At 40.6% G+C, this 24,027-nt stretch overlaps 2 protein-coding genes across 6 annotated transcripts in view; one reads left to right on the top strand and one right to left on the bottom strand.

The window, feature by feature from the left end:
• Window positions 1–24,027, bottom strand: part of LOC112573775 (glutamate receptor ionotropic, NMDA 3A-like) — an 84,629-nt gene that overhangs the window by 18,083 nt on the left and 42,519 nt on the right. For 4 of the 5 annotated variants that reach the window (XM_025254373.1, XM_025254371.1, XM_025254372.1 and 1 more), the window contains 2 exons: window positions 5,354–5,952; window positions 1,769–2,816 (listed from right to left, as the gene is read on the bottom strand). In XM_025254373.1, the coding sequence (XP_025110158.1) occupies window positions 1,769–2,816; window positions 5,354–5,952 (1,647 nt within the window). Of the gene's footprint in view, window positions 1–1,768; window positions 2,817–5,353; window positions 5,953–11,357; window positions 11,474–24,027 lie in introns of those variants that run through there. The other variant, XM_025254374.1, reaches the window with a different exon arrangement.
• Window positions 11,578–16,660, top strand: LOC112573776 (nucleoside diphosphate-linked moiety X motif 19-like). Its single transcript, XM_025254375.1, is given in 4 exon segments — window positions 11,578–11,631; window positions 11,633–12,331; window positions 13,963–14,167; window positions 14,869–16,660. Coding segments are annotated over 4 exon segments (1,053 nt in total). The 5' UTR covers window positions 11,578–11,592; the 3' UTR covers window positions 14,979–16,660.

A 24,027-nucleotide genomic window follows, 5' to 3' on the forward strand; every position in this document is an offset into this window, starting at 1 on the left:
GAAAGCTTCGCCACCTTTAGTAAGGTCTAGAGCATTTGAAAGCAGAAACAGGGCTGAAAAACTCCAGCAAGCACTAGAACCTCTCAATACTTTTGTGTAACCCCGTCTGATACCTAGAAGAACGATTGTTGTTATTGGAACGGGGAGCAGACACCAGTGAGCGGACATTTTGAAAGAAATACAACTCTGAGGTTCTTTCTGGTGTCTTGTAGGAAAACACCAATCGATTGTCGCTTATCTCTGTTGGAAGGAACTTATTTTCTGTTTGGCCGAGAATGTCTTCAGACTGATGTAAGTGCATGGAACGGGGGGAGGGAGGAATGGAAAGTCTTCTGCGGCTGACCCACTCGTCCACTCCTGTCTTCCTTCACGAACAAGTTACTAGCTTGCACTTACTTTCTGCTGATTGAAGAACGTACAAATTCAGAGAAAGTACATATGACTGCATAAATGTTGGACATATTTTGCCCTTGGCTGGGACTGGGGTCTCCCATGGGCTGAAACAATCAATAGCAATGTCGCTCACAAGATGGATGTCCCTCGGTAAGCGCGCGGTGCTAGAGGCCGGAGCCAGTAGAAAACCGTGCAGTAAACCATTTATGTGAGAGCCTGCTGTTTGGTTTGTCGCTAACAACTAGTTATCATTTCAAATTCATTTCCTGTGGTTTGCTGTGCAGGGAGAGATACTTTGGAATTTTTTTCTTCTGAAGATAGAATATTCAAACTTGTGTTTTTACAGGAGCATCTAATTTTCTGTACTAGCAAAGCTCCAGCAATCATACTGTTATTTATAGAAACTTTGTTTTGGATTTTAGCACGAGCGAAACCAAACCGTTTAGTTCAGTAATCAGTCTGATTGTTGTTGCCGTGAACCACTAAATAATCTAATAAACTGTTTGGTCTTCATCATTGAAAGCATTATTTTCAAGAATTATTTTTTAATGTCAATAGCTAAATAAAGATGTTTTAATCAATAGGGATTCGCTTTGCAAGCTTACATGAAATGTTCTGATTTTGTTATGAATTATACTTTATAGAGTAAATAAATCTGTGCTTGAAGCTCAAGTTCTAAAACACCAACCTAAGGTCCACTACTTCCCAGAGAAAACAGTCGGGCTAGACTATGAACTAGACGAAAGACAGGGGTCTCAGATCATATGCAAAACTCTAGGGTGTACATTCGTTTGCACCTAGAGGATCATCCAATTCTTTCAGGCTCCATTGCTACCTCCCTGGTAACATTACTTCAAGCCAAACTCCTTTGATATCATCACCATGTGGTCAAGGCCTTCTCTGGAGGCGTTAATACACTCTTCGTGTACGAGAGACAATCACGATGAACTCTGACATGAAGAGTAAACATGGCCTCCACACAAATGCTGTCGACATGGATTTAGTGGTTCTAATGCGGCAACCAACAGCTAAAACAGAAATTTCGAGTTAATGGATTCTGTTGGCTAGTTGGACCAATGTATTCATATCTCGTTCTAACATCCCCGATTTTTACAAGTTATATGAATTATATACATTCGTGTGTGTGTGGATGCAGTTGAAACCTTCATAAAGGGTCAGATGGGACAGAGGAGTCAAAACTGAGCTATTGATCACGTGATAGTAAACTCCTCACAAAAGCTCAAAAACAAACAAATACAAATGACATGTGTATCAAAGAATCACAATACTATTTTTTTCCTTTCTGGTATTTTCTACTGCCATGGACAGAAGGCATACGACGATTTGATGACGGATATTTCTGACGACTACTCACCCTATGATCTTTAATGTCGTTGTAATAGATCCCTGCGTGCTTGCCGGCGATGAAAGCCGCCAGATTGGCAGTGTAGGAAGCGATGATAAAAATGGCCGCGAAAGCCCAAAAATTCTGCATTACTTTGCTCGGCCACGCTTTGGGGGATTTCGTTTTCACAGTGTGACCGAACAACACCGAGAATACCATAGTGAGACCAGAAGCCAAGGAGTAGTTCTGCTTCCGCTTCCGGCCCCAGGGGTTAAGGCCGAATGGGCTGTTCCACTCGAACAACGCCATCGCCACGGCTGTGAAGTTTGCACTGACGAAGATGGCGAACCACACAGAAGTATCAAAGGGTTCAAGAAAAGCCAGCATGCTGGTCTCCCGGGTTCTGTCAGAATAAAGCACCGAAAAGCCGGAGAAGAAGTAAGGGTGGGTGAAGTCTATGACTTTCTGTCGTGCGCGTGTGATGCTGAAGGCAGCCACAGCAAAGTGCGCCGTGTGGTCGACGAGGTCCTTGATGATGCCGGTCCACGTCTCATTCTTCCATTGGCCGTACTGTTCGTCCTGTACAATGTACAGCGTGAAGTCGAAGTCCAGATCGCTGGCCAGCTTGTTGAGCAGGTCTATCGTCAGGCCCCTGCAGCACTGAATACTGTACAAACCACTGGTGTTTCCCAAACCACTCTCATACGCTGCGATGGCACTGAGGACATGCTCTTGATTCTTCTGCTTGGAGGTCAGGTTCAGGCACGGGGTATCCGTTATGCACTCGCCATAATCCTTATGCGGCGCCTCGGTCATCACGAAAGGTTGCACGGGGTTGGTCACCACCCGGTATCGCTTCCTCCCTTCCGTCGGAGACTTGAGACTCTTGGCGTCTCCGGGCCAGATGATGCCAAAAGGACGAACCTCTCGGCCCTGCACACAGCCGACATCCTGCCACACCTTCTCGCGGCCGTCGAAGACAAGATTGCGCACTCTGAAGGTGGAGATGTTCATGTAGCCATCATCGTCAAACTCCATTTCTCCAGTAAGTCCGTGCATGACTGTCTTTCTGAGTGCACTGCAACAGTGAGAATACCATCATCAAAGGTCGTCAGTGAGTTCTTTAACAATCTGTTATTTTGGTTGTTAGATTGTCTGATTGTAAGTTCTCTCCTTAGTCGTTCGTCGGTCAGAACTATCATCAATTAGTTAATATGAAACATTACCAGGAGGGGGACATATTATGTCTTCTTAATTATGTAAAAAAAAGACTAAACCAAGTATATGATTTGGTAAGACTGTTGAGGCTACGCACCACGTGATACTGCGACCAATGAACCACTTTTCCTGACAGTGAACGAAGTAGGGAGAAGCTATTTAATGATATATCAAAATGGAAATAATATTTTCTGTGACTAAAAAAGAGTGTGAGGCAAATCTCACTTTAAACAAAATAAATAAGACATGAATCAAAAACTTAGTTTTGGCTGCTAGCAGATTGTTATCCGGCGGAAATGTGGTAAAGTTGGAAAACACAGGAATTTGATTTGTTATCGCTTTTTTCTCTCGACTGTTTAATGACATTCTCTAGCGAAGCAGCGATTAAATATGACAGCTTGGAAGCTTTTTTGGCTGGACAAAGAAAACTTTGTTTAAACAGATTTTGATCATGACAGCCGTCTCCCTGAAGAAGGCTTCTTCATCGACGGTATGTTCAATTTTTTCTGCTATCAGGAAAAGAAATATTTAAATTTTTTTCACTTTAAAAGAATGGCAAAATAAACTATATTGTGCTGTCCTTATGATTAACTGTTTAATAACAGAAACCATTTAATTTAAATTTAAATCTCAAGAACCATCCGTTCATACCCACATTTTACATGCTACATAATGTTCTAAATAAGGTGAGGACTGTATGCTTTAGGCCAATACACAGGGTTAAAAGAACATTCTAGAGCTCCGAGGGACTATTGTATTTACCAAGCACAGAAATAAGTAAATCTCTGTACTAGTGAACATTCAGAAGTTGATTGTCCTGCTTGTAAAACTTGTGAATGACATCTGTTGTAACCTCGTCTGGTCGAGGTAAAGGCTCTTTGTATTACAACAAGGGATGGACGAATGAGGATTGTAATCATGCGAGGTTTATGTATAAAAAAATCTTTAAGTGTGTACTCGCTCATTCGCGCCTTGTATCAACAATGTTATTAGTTAATAATGGGCAAACATGTGGTCATTAGCTTTGCACCGAGGCCAGATGTCTCTGGAGGGTGCAGTGTAATTGAAGCACAGCAGAATTTCGAGTTAAATCATAACTTCCGAACTACAGGTTCTTTCCACATGCATGACCCAGAGGGGTGGGTATCTGGGTTCCTTGGAAAGTAGGTCGAAGTACTCATCCAATTCGACAACTGTGTTCGACACCTGTACTGACCGTCGCCAGGTTCTGTATTTGGTATTTGTATATTTACAAATTATATTGTACCCCATTTATATTATATTGTATTATATTGTACCCCATCAGACCACAGATTACACACGATTGTGCTTTGCGGCACCAGGTCTGTATTTCCTTAAAATGCCAATTTATCTAGAAAATCTTTCGAAAATGTTTTAGATTTTGAACAAGTTTCCCAACCTACCCTGGAGACATTTTTAAAATGCATTTTCACACTGCACGCGCCTGCCCAGATACATCGTTATGTCCGGACATCCTGGATGTGCCTGGAGACCAATCTGTCATTTATATCTGCCAGCTTCCGTGGGTTACTCGGTTTGACAACATTCTATCGAGTTTGTTTGAAAGACTATCCAGCAGATTTTCGATCTGTGCTGCCGCCAAAATATAAAAAATAATAATTATAAAAAAAAGTTCCACCGTAGCTGTTTTTTGCATGTTCAATGTAGTTGTTGTTTCTGATGAGGATCAAGCAGCCATCCTTTGCTGATCTGACAGCAGAGCGACCCAAGCCGCTCTCCAGTGATTTTTACACTTTAATATCCACTCTCCTGAGCATTAAGTCTTACAGGTAAGAGTATTAGGTAAATGTTTAGTGAGTCTTACAGGTAAGAGTATTAGGTCAGTAAGTCTTACAGATGTAAGAGCATTAGGTAAATGTTCATTACATTCAGCCGTTTTCAAGGAAGTGTGCCGTTACATTCCATTCATTTATCAGTTCCAATCATCAACTTGCATTTATCAACATAAACTTATCAAATAAAATTATAAAGATTTGAATGCAAACCATATAGAACACAAAAACACTTCTCTCTCTAACACACACACACACACACACCACACGTATTCTTGATGGTATAAAGTTGAATGGGTAGTCGGAATGCTATTGAAATTCTGTGCTCGATTTGATATGCTAATCTGGTAAACCTCTGTGAGAATAATAGATTGAACCATTTGAAATTAGCTGTTACTCCTAATAGAACTGCATAGAATTTAGAGCAGCAGAGTGAGTCGCATAACTCTCCCCGCGAGACTTGTTTGCCACATGTTGGTATCGTGTCCTCGGCGATTTTCCTGTCTTGGTCTGATGTTCTCGGACTCGTCTGACGCGCACGAATGCGAATCTCGAGCATGGGAAGCATAAATTGAAAGCTTACTTGTACACTTCGTTGTTATGCGGCAAGGGTGGATTCCCGTTGAGAGACCAGCAGCTTCTTTGCAGCCAGGTCGCCTTGGACAGATACAGCTGCTGGTTCTCCTGAAAGGCGGCCAGGATAAAGTCCAGAGTATCCCTGAGAAGCTCCTCCATCCGGACGTCTTGGTTCATCAAGAAGGCTTTGGTCCCGAGGGGGAAATTCCGCAGGAATTTCTCGTTGCGGGTGTAGGCGTTACCCGTGACGATCCACGCAAACTGTTTGTGTGAGTTGAGAACGCTCGGGGCGAGAGCCAGCAGTCTGTGCGCCATGGCGGCGCTGGAGTGCAACACGAAGATCCTGGACACGTTTGGGTTCAGCGCCTGCAGGGAGCGCTTGATGGCCTCGTCCGACAGACCTCTCGACAGGAAGAGCTCATCCTCGATCTGCCACTTGTCTGTCTTGGTCAGACGGCGGAAAGTGTCGCGAAAACCGTCATAACGAAGTTCGCTCTCTACCACCATGGTCAGCCGGTACCAGTAGTTGACAGATAGAAGACTCACCAGTCCCCTGGCCATGTGGGTGTTTGCAGGCTGTAGACTAAGGTAGAAGGGGTTGTGCACCTGCAGAAAAAAGTACATGTTCAATAGAATAAAATAAACAAAGGAATGTTATAAGGTCAGAATGAATTAATTTCTCCTTTTTATTTATTGTCCTTTTAAAAAAAAGAATTTCTGATGTAACAATCATGCTGACAACAAACAACAGTTTCACAGAAGTTATGAGTTTGTATTCTGTAAGTTAAAACTGTGAAACACTAAAGTAGTACATAACTAGGCAAGCATTCTACGATAAACAATGAAGAAACTTATTCTTTGGTGCCCCAGTACATCACTACCATTATAAAATGTACTTTTGTTTCAAGAAACAGTTCAGTGTGTGCCTATTAAAATAAAGTTTATATTGCATAAAGAACATGCAAATAAAAAAGTTTCAAGACAAATAATTTCTAGTATAAGCAACGGCAAAATTCAATCCATCATAAACCTCAAACTCGAGTAGATCAAGCACTTTGCTGCAGCATACATCAGTGACATAAATTTTTAAGCTGCAACCCAGTAAAAGAAGCAGAAACCACACACTTTCACGAAAAGATAATTGGCAGACAGACAGAGACAGACAAACAGCATCAAAGGCATCACATTCAAACCTTTTCATTTGATCAAATGCATTCGTTATTGTAAATATATTATATCAACATCACTAATAAGAATAGTTATGCACAAAGCACTAACATAATAGTTGATTTGTTTTAAAAGGCGTTGTGCTTCCTAATTATTATGTTTTACTGATTTCTTGGATTGCCTGAACAAATGAGTGACCGAGGACAACTGCGAGGTGTTGCAAGCCGCTGATTGGATGAACTCACGCCAAGTAATGAGCACGTGAAGCGTGCAGAGCGTTCAAGAGCAGGTATTTCATTCAGCACGATGGACTCTTAAAATTGCAAGAAATGAAAAGATTAGTCAGAAAAAAGGAAAGTGTATTCAAATTTCCTTACACCCTTGCAATAAACGCACACTAACCGTAAATGAAAAGGGAGGATCAACTCTTTTGATGTACCTGAGAAAATCGTGTTGAGGGCCAGGCAATAAAGATGCTTAAAATAAATTTGGTAGTTTGTAACTAGCATGATTTGATTCGAATACCACCCTCTGGCCTTGTTTCTCCAACTCTTGCTCGTAATACGATTCTTGTATCGCGTTATTTCTCACTTGTTTTTGCCACAGTTAGGCAGATTATGAGTAAATTGATCAAATTAGAAATTTCTGTTTTAATTACTTCGGCATACAAGTACACCGTCCAGCGGGTATACATGGTTAAATACTTTTGTCCTTTATAATTATTTTAATAAGTCAATGTTCAGTCAATCACGCCAGTAAACCCTCAGTACTTCAAGCAATACAACCATCAATCTGCTGTTTTATGCCGAGCGGTTGAGGCTTTTAGCGCCACACCAATTATGTATAATTCTATTTAAGAAAACCTGTTATGAAAAGCAATGGCGGCATATTCTTTTTCAGGCACATCAAATCAAACCAAACCAAAACAAAAGCCATTTAGACCAGATCCTGGACAAACCTCTTGAAAGCATCTTACAGTCATTAAAATCAAGTTCAGAGAGTTCATAATGATAAAGTGCCTGAGACGGCTTTCCTTAATTAGTAGATTACTCTGTTATTAATTATGTTTGCGCTAGTATAACATTCTACAGTAACAGGAACCTTTCCTATTGGGAACAAATTTGACTTTACCAAATATCATGTGAAGGCGGGTATAAAAGGTTACTGGGCGGCGCTATAAAAATGAATGACATGGGGCTTAGGGTTAGAGTTAGACTGGCCACGTGACATCACGTGCTTTCCATAACTCCACCCACTCTTCCGCCATTTCTGTCTAGCATGACAGAGGTTAAACGAAACCTCAGGTTTGCACATTCTGTTGTCCAAAGAAAGAGGGAGGGAAAAAAAAGAGAAAGAACTGTGCATAAAATTGATCCGATATTTCTCGTTGCACGCCTGAGTAATTTTGTCGGCAACTTGTTTTGATCTGACGAGTGAGACAGGTGCCGGGCTGTTGTCGGTCAGATGAAGTCCGACGGTCCATGAACACGAACTACACGATGTGCTAGAACTGCAACATCAGCTGGCCCGACACCTAATTGTCAGTGTGCTCAAGACAGCAGCACGTGTTGCGTGTTGCCACGATTACCCCTTGCCTGTCATGCCCCCTGACCCCCCGCCGTGTCGTGCCCCCGCACACCCTCGCCTTCCATCGATCCGTATTCGCCTACAGGAGCTCTCTCCCTCGTGAGGTTTGAAAAGTCGTCAAGCAAATGCATTTCTTTGAGAGACGCCAGAACGGTTGCTATCATCATTACTGCCTGCAACGCCAGCCTGATAGACTGAGATGGTCTCCTCTTACCTTCCCCCTACCCCAACACCCAGACTACCTCCTGGGCTAGTGTACGTCTTTATCCGGAAATCAAATGTCGGTGCAGAGGGGTCAGTATGTGGTGTCTAAGAACCCCGTTGAAGAGTTACATCGGCATTAGAATGAGGTACTTCTATGGTGTCTCTGAAACAGCCCATCTCATCTCATTTATATTTTCCCATGAGAGCTGATCCTAGTGGTGTAGTCTTACACAATGTTCTGAAATGAGATGGTGTGAAATGGGTATAGTATGAGGACGTTGTCACACGATAAAACACATCTGACCAGAAAAGGAGTTAGTGAAACGGATAGTTCTCTAGAAATGTCATTGATAGTCACCCATGACCTTTCCGTTTGAAAAAATTGCTCGAGCTTCAGTAATTCTAAATCTAGTAATGATTTAGCTCTTGTTTTCAAATCCAATACACTGCTCTCCATTGTATTACTACTTTTCTCTGCTATTCCACCTATGAAAACAGAGCCAATCAACATTCCATGGACGTGTATAGGTGGATTGCTGTCTGCCGAGACCAACACTTAGCCTCTTACGAAGTTCTCCGCTGTTAGTCTCGGCGAGCCTAAAAAAGAATGTGACTAAACCGGAAGCTTTATAGTAGCATGCCTCGTTTTAGTAGATAATCTGAAATGAGAATAAACCGCGGAAGCTTTAGACACAACTGCCTCGTTTTAGCAGACAACTGGAAAAAAATGTCTGCCAGCAGTCCAGTAATACAAGTTCGTGAACATTCGAAACCTTGAAGATTTTAGATCAGGCCTTGCTTGTAAAGACAACCCAGAATACCCCAAGGCCGTGCTTAAGAGGCTGTCCCTTCACGAGCCTCTAGTGCGCAGTCTGACATGCAGTGCCTGTTTGCAACAGTTCAGCTGAAGCAAATAACCGAACAAAACAGAATATTAGTTTCCGGTTGATACTCGTCTTTTCCGCTTATGTGGCAGCCTGAGGAGCTGAGTTGGAAGTTTGAGTGGTGTGGCAACGCCTGTTAATAAGCTCATGGCTGATAGGCTTGAAAGTCCGTGCACCCGGTCATAAGCTATCGTTTGCATGACAATGACACGCAAGCTAGCAAAACTTGATACGATATGAAAGCAGTATTAAAAGAATTGTAGAAAAATATTGCTGGATAAGAACTATGTTCTGGGCTGTTTTATAACGGTTTCTCCCCATGATTCTTGTGTCAGACCTCAGAGCTTGAAGTTCCTTCTGTTGGAAGATCAGAGATGCCTATAACTGTTCAACTTTTTAAGCAGAAAGGATCCCGAGATCGTAAACTTTGAGCTTTGAGATTTCAAATACTGTCATTCCAATTGTGTTTGTGTGTGAAGAGAGAGTGTGTGAGAGATGCACATGTCACGTACGATTGTTGTAGACGCAGAACCTGTTCCCCACAGTGTGACCACAGCATAGCTTTGACCAAATAGTTTCCAGTTTAGAAGATATAGAAAGACTTATATCTACAGAGACTTCCAAGACAGAAACAATACTTTGACGACGCAGAATCGATAGCGAGACATGAGGGTCTGAAAGCTGGAGTGACATGACCCTCTGGCGCTGTAACTCCAATCTTAACCATTACAGTGACACGTCAGTAATGGCACGCTGCCGCTGAAAGAAGACTAACCAGTGACAAGTCTAAAAATAAAGATATTGCCTATGTACTGGCTAGAACAAACAGCTCCATTACTATAATACGTTCTCACTAATGGGACTGCACACGTATATATATAATATCAAGAAATGAGAGAGAGAGATGAAAAATGAGAGAGAGAGAGCCATAGACGGACAAAGCTCGATCGCCAGAGAAAGCAAAAGAAAGAGCTGGGCCAGCCAAGCAAGCAGACCAGTCTGCTGTTCACACAGATCTTCTGTCTAACCTTATTTCATCTGCCTATTCTTAAACTTTTCATCTGCCATTGATAATTCACTCTCTTCAATGAATGTGTGAGCTTTAAAGAGGCTGGAAAAAAAATATTGCAGGCAGATGATCAAACACTCAGTCTAAAGGAAGAAAGGATATTCCAGACATGATCATTAAAATGCTGCTGCCAAAGCAACAATTAAAGTTTCCTACTGTTAAGTATTGCAGTCTTCATCAAAGAACTATAATAAAAATTCTGTTAGAACGGAGAGGTTATCATACAATTTGTGACGCTTTCGGCCTGAGTTTTATTTTTTAACATGAGCAAATTTTAACAAAAGTAGTTTTAAGTGCCAAGCAGATTATGTAGCTGAAAAGGCCAAATACAACAACATGATCTTTAGACTATGACAGTTGCCTGATGAACACATCTATGAACCCAGCTCCACTCTCTCAGATAGTTATGCAGCAATATGTTTGTATTCATCTGTCTACGCGCCCATCGAACTGAGTAATACATCGACAGAATTCTCCCAAAATGCAATTGGTTCTGAGGATTCTGCCAAATCCCCAGTGTGTGTATGTGTGACAACTACATAAAACGCGCGCTGATGAGGTCTCAAGCTCCACTACTTGTATGTACACTTGGCATTCACGAGGTCGATAGCGAACGAATGAAGATGGCAGTCTAGAAGTAGGCCCAATTATTTGTCTCAAAATGCAAGTCTAGCAGGAAGCAGCTGAGACTGACTCAGTATTTCTATACGCCGCTAGTTTGTAATTGAACTAATCATATCATACCCTGGGCTGACAAAACAAATGAATCCGCACTGGAGAATGAAATAGGATAATTTACGAACTAGACTGGCCTTCGTACGGTTTGGTGTGCAATAAGCACTGAAGTACTTTCTGACTGACGGCTTAAAATGATTCTCCTCGCTGTCTCACTGTCCAATCACTATTTTAATTCTTATTTTCCATTATCTATACTTAAAACAAAACAAATAGTGAAAAGACAAAAATCTATCCAATTTAAGCAATCGATCGAAGTATCTGATCAAATGCAGCTAATGTGACCATTCGTATTGCTTATTATTATGGAATATATTATATTAATGATTATTAATTCATTAAATGTAGAAATGCAATACTCTCACTTTTTCTTTTCTAACTGTGGGTACAGAATTGTCCTCGTTTTGTTTTGGATTTGTTGTTGTTGCTGCTTCGTTCAGGTGAGAGCTAGATCACTTATCTGAAGAGAAATCCAAGAAAGGTAACTCCAGTAACTTTCTAGCAGGGGACACTACTCTCGTTACACTCCTCGAGATCAAAGTTCATGTGTACAACAGCAGGTCGGTAGGCTACCTAGGCTGCTATCTTGTCTTCTTAACAATGGCAGCACTCATGAAACATTGGAGAGAAGCATCTACTCTTAATTCTTATATCTTCATGCCATCCAAGCAAGATTGTTTCACCTGTCTTCGTCAACGGCTCCAATTCACAGAGGCGTTCTCTCCTGAAGGGAACAGACTATGAAATGTTGCTCTTGAAACGAAGTCCTAAAAGTAAATTCATGCCAAACATGTATGTCTTCCCTGGTGGCGTGGCTGCAGACGTAGACTTTTCCTCAGAGTGGATCGGAGTGTTCGATTTCTTGGGTCGAGATCAGAGACAAAACATTTTCGATTTTCTACAGAGAGGCGGAGAGGGTACGCCGATGTTCAGTCGTATAAGAGAACCAAAGTTTTCAAACATTCCAAGTGAAGTGGCCTTCAGAATCTGTGCTATACGAGAGACCTTTGAAGAGTCTGGCGTGTTGTTAGTGCGTGATGCGAGTAAAAATCGAGATAACTGGTGGCCAAATTTATGGGACAAACCTAGTGAAGCTGGTTTTATCAAAGACCAGTCTGTGATCAATGAATGGCGTAGCAAAGTGGACAAAGATCCAGAAGAATTTTTAAGAATGTGTCAGAAGCTTAAATTAGTACCTGACGTTTGGTCTTTGTATGAATGGTCAAACTGGCTTACACCTACATTTGAGGGAAGGCGATTTGACACTGCCTTCTTTATCTGCTGTGTTCAAGGGAAACCACATGCTGTAGAAGATGAAGGAGAAACCGTTCATTCACAGGTATTCAGATTAGAAACCAGAAGTGCATCCGTGTCTTGTGTTTGCTGTACTTCAACTCAATTCCTATAAGCCTAGGATTCCCTTCATAACTGTGGCTGTGGACTCTTCATAATTCATGGACTTATGAATTACCAGCTAACCTTCTGTGTCTGTGCCTGTTTCCAATTAAGTACCATGCAATGCTTCTGTTCCATAGCTAACCCTAATGTAACTTTACCTGTGTTTCATGACACAAGCTGCAAGAAATAAATGTAAATTGTAAAATTAAAAAATTGCAAAGAAGGAAGTATCAGTGCTGAAAAGTGCAGCCTGGTAATTGGGCTGCATATGATCAAAGAAATATAAAAAAATACAATGTTTAAAAACAAAATATGCCAAAGAGTATAAAAATAGAGAAAGTAATTAGCCATTATTTTAAAATCTTTTGAAATCTATTTATAATTTGAGACTGTACAGGCTGAGAGCAAATACAAACAATATTTTTCATCTTGCCAAATGGCATTCTGTAGCTAATACGTTTGCATGTTTTGTTGCATGTATCTGTGCATGTGTTATTATTGTTATTCTTTTTGTGTTTATATTTTTTCATCAAGTGCTTTGAGCTAACTTTGATGGTGGGATGAAGTGCTTTAAATTAATTTCATTATTATTATTTATGCTTTGAGGGAAAGTTGATAATCTAAAAGAGTGAGCTCTTTCTTTGGTTGTAGCTGGATTTATTATTCATAATTGATCTGTAGGTCCATAATCTTCAGTTAGCTTGAAGTTCAAACCCCACTCACAATTGTATTTATGCAGGACTATGAGGCCACTTGATAATACTTTTGATGTTTAATAATACATTAATTTAAAAGCATAACACTCTTAGGAGCAACAACAACAACAAATGCTGCCATAGCAACAGTAAATAGTATGTCTCATGCCTCATTTTAGCAGTTAACTGGAAAAATCGTCTGCCAGCAGGCCAGGGATATTAGTTCGTGGTATGTGGCTCATTGTGTAGGAAAAGGCATGTAGAAGGCAGAATCCATTGGCAACTGTACCTTCTCTGATAAATCAGATAATGGATGGGCAGGGGGAATGTTAGGAGTTCTAGTCATGGGCCCTGGTGTGGCTCAAACCAGTGCTTAATAGTCAAATCTACCTAGTATTCAAGTTAAATGCTTTAATATTTTAAAGTATTTCTTTGGCAGCTCTGTGATAAACTTACAGCTAGCAACTAGTTGCTTGATGTGTACATGGCCCTATGTTACTGTGTGTATCCAGTTCTTCTTTCACAAACTTTTAGGCTGCATCTGTGCTTTGTGACTATGCAACATAAAAGAGAGAGGTCTGAGGTCTCATCTTGTAAGATATTGTCAGATATAATAATTCAGACAAATGAAAGCTGAAATTTCATCAGTGGTACAGTTTTGCATGCATTAACACATCGCTCATAGTTAAATGAAATGTCAATATAATGATAATTTAGCTAAAGTTAACCTGTATTTTGATGTGTACTTTTTATGTGTATCTTTTCAGTAAAACCTTTTATAATCTTATCTGGGGGACTAAAAATCCTTTAAGTTTAGATGGGAAACAGTATTTATTTTCTTTGAATTCCATTAAACAAGCATTTTCATTGTTTGCAGTGGACCTCACCATCTTTTCTCCTGAGCCAGTATAAGGATGGTAAAGCAAACATTGCACCTCCACAGCTATATGAGTCTTTTCGACTAATTAGATTCAACATTTCTGATCTGCTAAAATTTTCTTGGCATAGAAGTCAGTATCGTGTGGGACGATGGTTACCTGTGCTTATTAGTTGTGCTGATGGATCTATGATGTTAATGCCAGGTATGCATTTTTGGAGTACACTTTATATACTGTTCAGTCTCACTATCTTTATTTGATGCTTGAATAGACTTTGGTTGGTTAGCATTCATTTGGATTTTAAGTATTTAATTTTCTTTTCTTAAACAGTTGACTACTGCTTCTGAAGAATTTTTTTGGCATTGTAGTTTGAACATAAGGCAGATTAAGGACCAGATGTGAAGGTTCTTGTCTTCTTTTCTATCTTTTGTGTATAGCAGACCCAACTTTAATTCTCAATTTTTTTGTGGTAATCGTCAATTTCTTTATTACTTCTTATATACATCATTTCAATTGAAATAATTATTTTCTTTTAATATAACAGTACTTTTTACAATGTTATACAGTATTTGCATCTTCCTGTTTTTTTCAGTATATTCAGGACCAAACTATCATAAGATAATTCAAATAAAACTTCAAACTGCTTTTTTTTAGCAAATGTCTTTCTCACCAAGAAGTTATTAGGCTTTTTGATAGACTTGAAATTTTAAGTTTTGTTGTATATCATGATAAAAAGTGTTGTGTGGCAGGAGGATTTAATGGAAGACTAAGACAGCACATTTTTAAACTTTCTAGATTTTGTGGAAGTAGTATAAAGGTAAGCAGATTTATAGAATACTACAAATCCTGTCAAACCATATAAAGTTGTCTTCCTATTTAGTTATATTTGTTTTGATATTTTACAGGAGATAGTCTGTATCCAGCTGATGTTAAGCCGAGGGTCAGATGGAGAAATGTGTATACAAGGAGACAATATCTGAACTGTTTCAGACATGTCAAAATATACACCGTGTGATAGTCACGCCATCTGAAGTACCTTGGAAAAAACTTAATATTTTCTGCAACATTGAACTGCCTTGCAGCCATGTATCCCCACTGAACAGCAACTCTTACTTTGAACATCTTGAATCAGTAACACCAGCTTCACAGTTATGAGGTTTGGGAAATGTCGATTGGTTTATCATTGCTTTTACTCTGTTTACTTCTACTGTTGAATTATTGATGATTAGTTTAGGGATATTTTAGTTTAGCATGCTATAAAAATGAAAATGCAAAAGAAATTATAATAATTTATTTTTCATTTCCCCACATCTTAAACACTGTAATTGGAACAAACAAATTGCATTCATCACTTTCAGATAGTAAGGCCCTGAGGTCAGTGTTCTAAAAGACTCCATGTCATAACATTTATTATCCCAACACTTATGTGATTTATAAATGTTTTCAAAGGAAATCACACAGGACACATAAAATATTTTTACTCAGGTAACTTACCTCCTTTGAGGTTTAAAAGTCTTTCAACATGACATCAGGGCACAGGTTTTTTGTGCTCTGTAAAACCCCAGATAATTTTTGTGGCTTGACTTTTATTCCTAGCTGTTTATTTATTCATGTTAGCTTATTGTAAAAATTGTTTTCATGAACTTCTTTATTTAGAAACAATTATTGGAAAATGCATTTAGGTCAACTACTGTTATAAGTTTTAGTTGCAATGCTTGTCTAATAATTTACTATCATAGATGCAGAGTGATAAACATAAAAAAGTGAGATAAAGGTTTTCATTGCTAAACATTATATAACTCCTCTGCCTAAGCTATTATTCTAATTTTTTTTTGTAGCTAAAAAAAATATATTTTTGTTTACAAAATTTTCTAAGGTCAGTTGGTTTATTTAGTACAAAAGGGCTTCCACCTTCTAGTATTTCGCACTATGGGGGGAAAGGAAAGGGGAAGGAACCCGGAGAAAACCCCAGACACTCAGCCCTGTGGACAGGTGTCACATTCATAGATGAGATCTGAACCCTGAGCTGCTTGCTGCAGTGGTGACAAGCAAGTGTTTTAACTACTACACTACCGGGCACCCACAATTTACTAAGGGTTTTCTGCTCTATATAAAAATATTTACAAATTAGTAAATGACAATGTTTCTGATCCATTTTTAAGTTAGAAAAAAACAATTTATTCTTTCTAGTTACATTTTTAACATGAAGAAAACAAATGTAATATTTTATATGATGGTTGTTATTTCATTTAATCCTGCATCTTAGTTACCATGTACCTAATGTCTAATGTTTTAGAAATGCCAGATTGCTGGAGATGAAAATCCAGTTTCTTTCATTCTGACAAGCAAGTTAGTATGCTCTTATGCTCAGCAGCTGGAATTCTTTGTAAAGAATATTGTGGAACTGGCTTCCAGCAACCAAGATCACAATCAGCTGTTAAGATCCAAGCAAAAATATCCAAAGCTGATCAGTGTAGTGCACAGGATTTTACAAGTCTGACAGCTTGTCCTGTGTTTGCTTAATCTTTGTAATGTAACCTATGGTGTAAAGGCAAAGATGACACACTAAACTATGCATGGGTGCAGGATTCTTGTTATGCTTTATTGCAAATATTGTGTAAATGTTACTGACATTGCAGTCAATTTTGTCTACATTATTTTTTGATATTTGTGATATAAAAATGTGAAAGAGAAAAATGTTTGCGTGCTGACGCAGCATGTTTGAGAGAGCGCGCGGCAGTGTGAGCAGGGATGTCAAAAGTCAGACCAAGCGACGGGATTTTAATGATGGCAGGGCTCTAGTGACACTTAATGATCTTCTTGACCGCTGGCATCAGCGCAGTGGTGACCTCCCTTGATGATGGGTTGGCGCGGGGTGGGGGCTGACTTTTTTTTTTTAAAGTAAAGGTTTGGAGGGAAGAATAGGGTAAGGGAAGACATCATGATGGAGAACGCAGCAGAGGAAGTTGTGTGGGCTGGCCTGGCAGGGTGTCGATGGATTTGTGCGATCGATCTGTTTGCGACTGTCGAGAATCACTCCTCACCGCTTGTCTCCCTTCTTGCTAATCCCCTCCTCTCAACAGACCCACCATCCACTCTCGGGCTTACACACCATGGCCTCGTTTTTCTGTCGACTGCCGTATAATCGCGGTAGACCTTTTTCCTGTTTCTCTGACTGCTGCAACAGCTACTTCTGTGTGCCTGAGAGGAATCAACCTGCAGGACAGGGACTTTAATCGTTAGCCCTCTCTAAGTGCTACTGTTTTTCCTATTCATTAAAAAAAAAAAAAAACGGTTACCGACCACCAGGCTTTTTTGCTGCATTATTTTAAAGGAGGAGCTTTTATTTACTTAGTTAATTATTTTTAAACTGTTGAATGGTTTATGATTATAACTAAAGATAAGTTTTCTCTGCCTTTTCGCTATATTATTCTTTTTTGTCATTCAGTGGTAGGTGACAAACATACAGTAAAGTTTGCTGTCTGGGTTCAGCTCTCGTCTCGGGCACACTTTCTTTGCATGTGGCATCTGTTCAGAGGGCTGGCTGTTTTGCCGTGATATATCTTTAGTTGCTGGTTCGGTGTAAAACACCCGCCCTCACTCCCCTTATCACTATTGCGTCCAACCCACGTCCTCATCCGTTAAACGTCCAGATATCATTCCTAGACTTTGTTTGTCTACCTCTTTTTTTCACTCTCTTTGACTCAGAAGATTCACAGCTTAATTTCGTGACAATGGCTAGGTCTGGAAACGACGAGCGAACTATGGAATATTACGATGTACAATTCCATGTATTATTTATTTATTTCGGATATTGAATATTATTTAGTCATGAAAAACGCGAAGACTGCTTATTAGATTGGAAAGATGATGAAACACTGGTATTTCAAGCACGAAAATATGAGGTTTGAAAACACAACTGGCAATGGAAGTATGAGTTAAAGGGGGTTAACAAAGCCTGAAGTGTTTGAATAGATTTTGGAAAGGAGGACAGAAGGAGATAAATGGAAGATACATTCGTAGAAATGTGGGTAGGGAAGGGGGATGGTGGCAGGAAAGGGTGGTGCCCTGAACTGTAGTTGATGTCGAGAAAGCATTGAGTTATCAACTGTTATTTTTAAGGAACTGTGTGAGAAAATTCAGAAAGAAATAAATTTAAGTTATAGATGTGTGACAGGCGTGTAGGTAGAAATTTTTTGAAAATTGATCCTCGAATTAGTGGTTTTTTTTTCAAGATTTGAGATTCTTTATTCTTTCACAATCTCAGGGGTATTTAGTCCTTCTTATTCGATCATAGAAGAAGCGTACAAACTAATAAAGATTCGAACCAACAAACATCTTTACCATCCCACCCTCCAACAACATCGACTACAAAACCCATCAACTTTAATTCTTTTAATAGCTCGGTTTTGTACTTTGCATGACAGTGTCTCTGTGATTAATATTAATAAAGCAGTGACATATGGTATTTATTTGTTTGGATCGCATTTACTGTTCACCGACTTATCAATTCACTCGCGAAGCCTGCCTGAATTTATCTGACATCGAAATTGATTTGTTTTTTGTTGTTTTTGGTTTCTCGCAATTTCCCATTGGAAACACAGTTTAGGATAGTTGTAAATGATAGCCCATTTGTTTTCTTTTGGTTGCAGCAGTTTTTCGTTAAAAAATCGGTATAGCCGGCTTACGAAGGATCACCAAATAGCGCGACTTACATTTCTGCTGGATTGGATCGCCGACATTCGTCACGTGATACAGCCAGGACCCCGTTGGCATGAGGGAAATGGCACATCTACTCTTTGTTAACTGTTTCACGAAAAATGCTGCTTCTGGTATAATGTATTTCTCTCGTTGATAACAATTCTTAACCTATTATTATTGGATCCTGAAATGTCAGTGAGTAAGAGATTAAGCAGAGATCCATTTTTTTGGAAATTCTCTCACTCACCACTCTCAGCGAAAAAAAAAAAAAAAAAAAATTCCCCCCCCCCAAAAAAAAAACAAAAAAAAAAAAAAAAAAAAAACAAAACAAAAAAAAAAAAAAAAACAAAAAAAAAAAAAAACCCGTCTCTCCTCGACTCTCTCTGACTGTGTTCGCGCATTCACATGCATTTTGTTGGTGAGAATGCAGATATGTGTTGCACACTACTACTACTAATAAAAACCAATTCTCCATCACTTGACGTCCGTTTCTCGCTCACTCCATCATACTTCGTGTCCACTCTCTACCTGTCGACCCTCGATCCTAGCCAGTGCCTGGACTCGTGCCAGACTCGGCTTTGGAAACCGCGAAGACGGTCAAAAAGGACAGCTGGAATCGTTGATCGGAGGAAAACCGTGCGTCCCATCACAAGAGATACATGCTGGCGGGAGAATGAGGGCTCAAAGCGCATGCCTTACACGTGCCCCCTTCCCCTCAACTCCCCATTACCCGACACCAATCCCCCCTCACCATCACTTTTCAATCCCTCACCTCCCCTCCTCCCACTGGCAACCAGACCTCTCACAACTGGGCGGGGTCACGGCAAGCCTGGAACTCGGGCTGCGGAATCTGGCCGAAATGTGGAGACCATGGCAGATCGATGGGAGAAATGTTTAGTTGTACGTCTTTCACTCCGTGGCGGCAACGGTTTTTTGTTTTTTTTTTTTTTTGAGTGTTGGGAGGTGAGGGTGGGTGTGGGCACCCGATGGCGGTCAATCTCGCCGACTGCTGACTGTGGCAAGCAGCATTCCATTAGACGCGGCCACGCGCCTCAGCTAGCAGGTTGAAACATTGAAGTGCATTGATGTGCACGTGGCGCGCTCTCGGTTCCCTCCTCACCCCACGACACCGCAGAAAAATAGAAGGTTTTTCTTATTTATTTTTGGTATCCAATACTCTCTAACAATCCCTCACCACCCACGAATCTCCTCTATTCCCTCACCCGCCGAAAAAAGTGATTGTTCCTCCTTACCCTCTCCTTATGCCTTTTTCTCTGGATATACCTCTACTACGTACTAAGAAACATTAATGAATAAAACATGCTTATTATGGACACACACACACACACATGTAAGTATCTTAAAAGTCACATTATTAGTGTTATATCCTCCTCTTACAGACAAATAAGTAGTTCAGTTCAGTATAAGAAAAAAGCATCACACACACACACACGAGCACACACATACACGCAAAGCGCAATCTCTCTCTCGATCTCGTGCTACTAATGAAAAAAATATATTTCTGTAATTTATTAGAACAGCTTGATTATTTTAGATAATTTGATTGGTCAAATACATTTAATGTACCTTGATTTAAGAATGTCTGAGTGCCTTTCACCTTCTAAGAATTCTTTTTCCTAATAAATAAATAAATAAATAAATAAGTAAATAAATGTTTAAGGAGCAAAGGCTGTCCTTCACCCAGTCATTCTGTGTGTCTCTTGCTTTGTACTTCTGTTTGTGGCTCTCTCACTCTTATTTTATTTTTATTTTCTGAGGCACTAAAAAGCTGCTGGAGAAGCAAACCCGTGAAACAGAGACGGTAAACTATTGAAAACATTGCTAGTTAGCTTTTAAACCACCTTATTGCACATGACTTCTATGGTGGATCTGTACCAGACAGCAGAAATGTTTTTACTATAACTGATATGCGCACCTTCCCTGTTATTTTCTTGAAAAAAAAATTTCCATTCGAACCAGTCTGACCTCCCTAGGCGCAAAAGTGTGGAGACAAAACGGAACCGCTGTATAGAGTATCTGTTGTGGAATACAGGCTACATGCGATGTGGTGTACAATAAGCTCCACACATCAGTGCTCAATGGATGTCAGGAGTTTGCTATTGATTTGCAATATTAGTGACAGACAGACAGACCTACACAACCACACACACACACACAGACAGACAAATCAATGCGATGCCAACTACAGCCGCCACTTTCAGCATCAACTCCCTGCCTCCATCGAATCGCATGTGAGCAACCGCACGAGATAAAATTTCACTGCAGAGGGGATTTATGTCTGCGTGTTTTCTCGCAATTTGTCATATTATTGACAATTACACTGCTGCAGGCCTGCGCCCACCAGGGTTGCTGCTTCTGCAAAGCCCAGCCTCCAAATGCCTCCCCTGATCTTTCTTTCTTTTCCTTTTGAGTTAATCGCGAGAAAAACAAAGGTTTTAAGCTAGTGTGGGTAGATGGGGGTGTGGAAAGGAAGAGGAGGACAGGGTGTACAGGAGATGTTCAGTTAAAAATAAAAAATTCACGGCTGTCACTGCGTGTACGACATGTTCCGATGTTGGCGAATTCATCTGTTTCTTGTTCCACAGTTCTCGAGGTGCACGAGAGTAAAGAAAGACAACCCATAAATTATCATGCAAGTAATAAAACCAGTTCAAAGTTTTCTCCAGGGAAAAAGGCTGAATGCAGTAAAAATCCTCCAGGGAGAGTTATCCTGATTGTTACTTGACCCCTGAATTAATTTCGGTTTGTTTATCTAACAACATGTTCCCCTCTCTTTTTTTCTCTGTCTTCGTCGAACAAATACCAACGCACGCGCACACTATACATCTCTTATTATTTTCGCTATTCGTTTTTAAGCAAGCTTTGCTTTTCATGGTTGTTAAAATCTGAGAAGCATGACCATGACTTATTCGACAGTGATACAAGTTGCGACCCTATGCTCCAGTGAAGATGATGATGAACAAGAAGAAGAATGACTGTGACTTTTACTTTTTTAAGTAGCATATTGTCGGGAAGTTTTAATTCCAGAAATGAAACTTCAGCTGCAACTGAACTCTTATTGATGTTTGCCATCTTCTAACACAGTGCCTGGTCACGTGCCGTCTTCTGAAAAAAATAACAGCTGACCTGCTGCTCTCAGAACTGACATATTCCATCAGTTTTATTTTGCGCCTGCGATATCTTGTCCAATCATTCGTTTCCTGGGTCTTCCCCATTTTATGTAGAGGATGTTCACTATGTTCATGGAGCCGAACATAAGCTAAATAAAGTTAGCATTCGATTTTGCAGATAACTGATTTTCTATCCTGTACAAATTTATTCCCGCTTTTAGTGATGCATCGTGAAGCTGATATTTAATCGCGTTTTGCTGTCACGTGACATGCGACTCCTCACGAACAGGTTGCACAGTTGTCGAAATCTTAATCTCTCTCTAACGGCCCCGCCTCCCGTCGTTAACCTCCACCCCGGGTGAGCCTGGCGTGATGTTCGTGGAACGCTCGGCGGCCGTCAAGGGAGGCTACGCACAAGCTATTCCGCTGAAGCCTTGCGGATGTGACGCTGGCGGGCCGGAAGCGCGCGTCTGTCTTCCCCTCCGCGCAGTTATGGGACCTGCCCACCGCTCAGAACTCGCGGTCTCCTACCTCGTAATTTACTGAACCCCTCCTCTCGGCCTCACAGTTATTGACCGCATACTCACAATTATGCATCCCCGAGGTCGCCATTAGAAACCTCCTACCTCACAATTACGGCAACAAGACACGCCAGAGACCGGGGCTGAGAAAGGTAGTTACTGGTAAACGACGGTGAACTACAGTACTTGCAATCGTGAGAATGTTTATGGTAGCTACTACTATTGCTGACTGATCGTATGCATTCATACGTCTTCATTGAATAGGGGCAGAGAGGAGGGATAGACGGGGAAAAAAGAGAGGAAGAGAGAGAGAGAAAAGGAAAGAAAGAGGTTCAGAGATGGAGACAGAATATCTCCGAAGGGAAGAAGAGACAGACAGAATATTGGCGAAACAAATATTCTATTTGGCAGTTTAGGAGCCAGGCAGGCAATCAGGCAGGCCGACAGACAAACAAGCTGAAAAGCTCGGAGAGAAAGATATCTAACCAACAGACTGAAACGGAGAAACAGATATACGTTCAGACAGACTGACCAACGGACGGGCGGACGGAAGGACGGAGTGCATGCAGGTTTTAAGAATTAAACCTACCCCCTGTTAAAAGAAATTCGGAAGACACGGCAATTAGTTCAGTTGCACACACGGGGTAGACACAATATCAAGAGCTTTATATTTTTTTGTGAACAGATATACATTATTCTAAGTAAAGAAAAGTCATTTTTAACTCTGTTCTCGTTTTGGCGTTTCAGAAGTATGATCTTCGTTATTATTTCAGTCTTAATCCTGTTTATAATATCTGGCAACAGCTGTGATGCTGGACCAATGATCATCTGGGAATTTTATTCATACAACGGCTAACTAAATGCTGGTAATATTCTACCCACGGAGCCTAAAGTACAATCATCAGCCCGGTGTTTATCTATACCAGTAATCGCAAGTAGATAATTTAAGCCCAAAGCAGGGCATTTCATCCAGCAGATGCTTCTTGTCCGAGGCGCATATTCATGAGTGACAAGGTTGACCGCAGCCAGTCCTCACGAAGGAAGCTGCGCGGGTTGCCTTGTAGATGATAGCTTTTACAATAATATGCAACACTAGGCACTTACCGAAGATAATGAGCTGGCAGGCTGTCCCGCACAGCACGCGATATGGCGGCCTGTTGGTGAGACAGGTCTCTGGTGTTTTACTGCCTTCCTTCTTGCCTGCAAGAAACCAACTGCCCCTGGTTGCCGAGGCCACAGCAAGTCGCTGATGTGTCTCGTCCATAATTTCTCTTTTGGGACTTTCATTGTAAAGTCAGCATGGGCAGAGATAATCAGTATCTAGATGTTCTTAGACGCAGGAGATGGTGTTAATGGGTGCGGTAGGGAGTTAGCAGTCAGCCCAGACTGTCACCCTCGTAATTAAATTCCAGAGAAGTCGAGGGAAGGTCTCCGACATCTAGAGTCAGGGACAAGGTGTAGACGACATAATGTTGTTTGGAGAGAAATAAGAAAAGTTAACAGAGGTAGGCAGTTTGTAAGCAGTTTGTACATGTTGCTTGTGCAGAAAAGGGCATGTCTCCTGTTTTTTTCTTCTAAGTGTTACTTCTATAAGAAAATGCAGCGAGAAAGGTGAAGGATGGACAACAAGATGGAGAACAGATGAAAAATGCCTCGTTTGTGAGAGAAGCCATAAAACAAAGCCATAATTAATTGTGGCTTCTCTCGGCCC

The sequence above is a fragment of the Pomacea canaliculata genome, linkage group LG10 (genome assembly GCF_003073045.1).
Source record: "Pomacea canaliculata isolate SZHN2017 linkage group LG10, ASM307304v1, whole genome shotgun sequence".
Classification (NCBI taxonomy): Eukaryota; Metazoa; Mollusca; class Gastropoda; order Architaenioglossa; family Ampullariidae; genus Pomacea; species Pomacea canaliculata.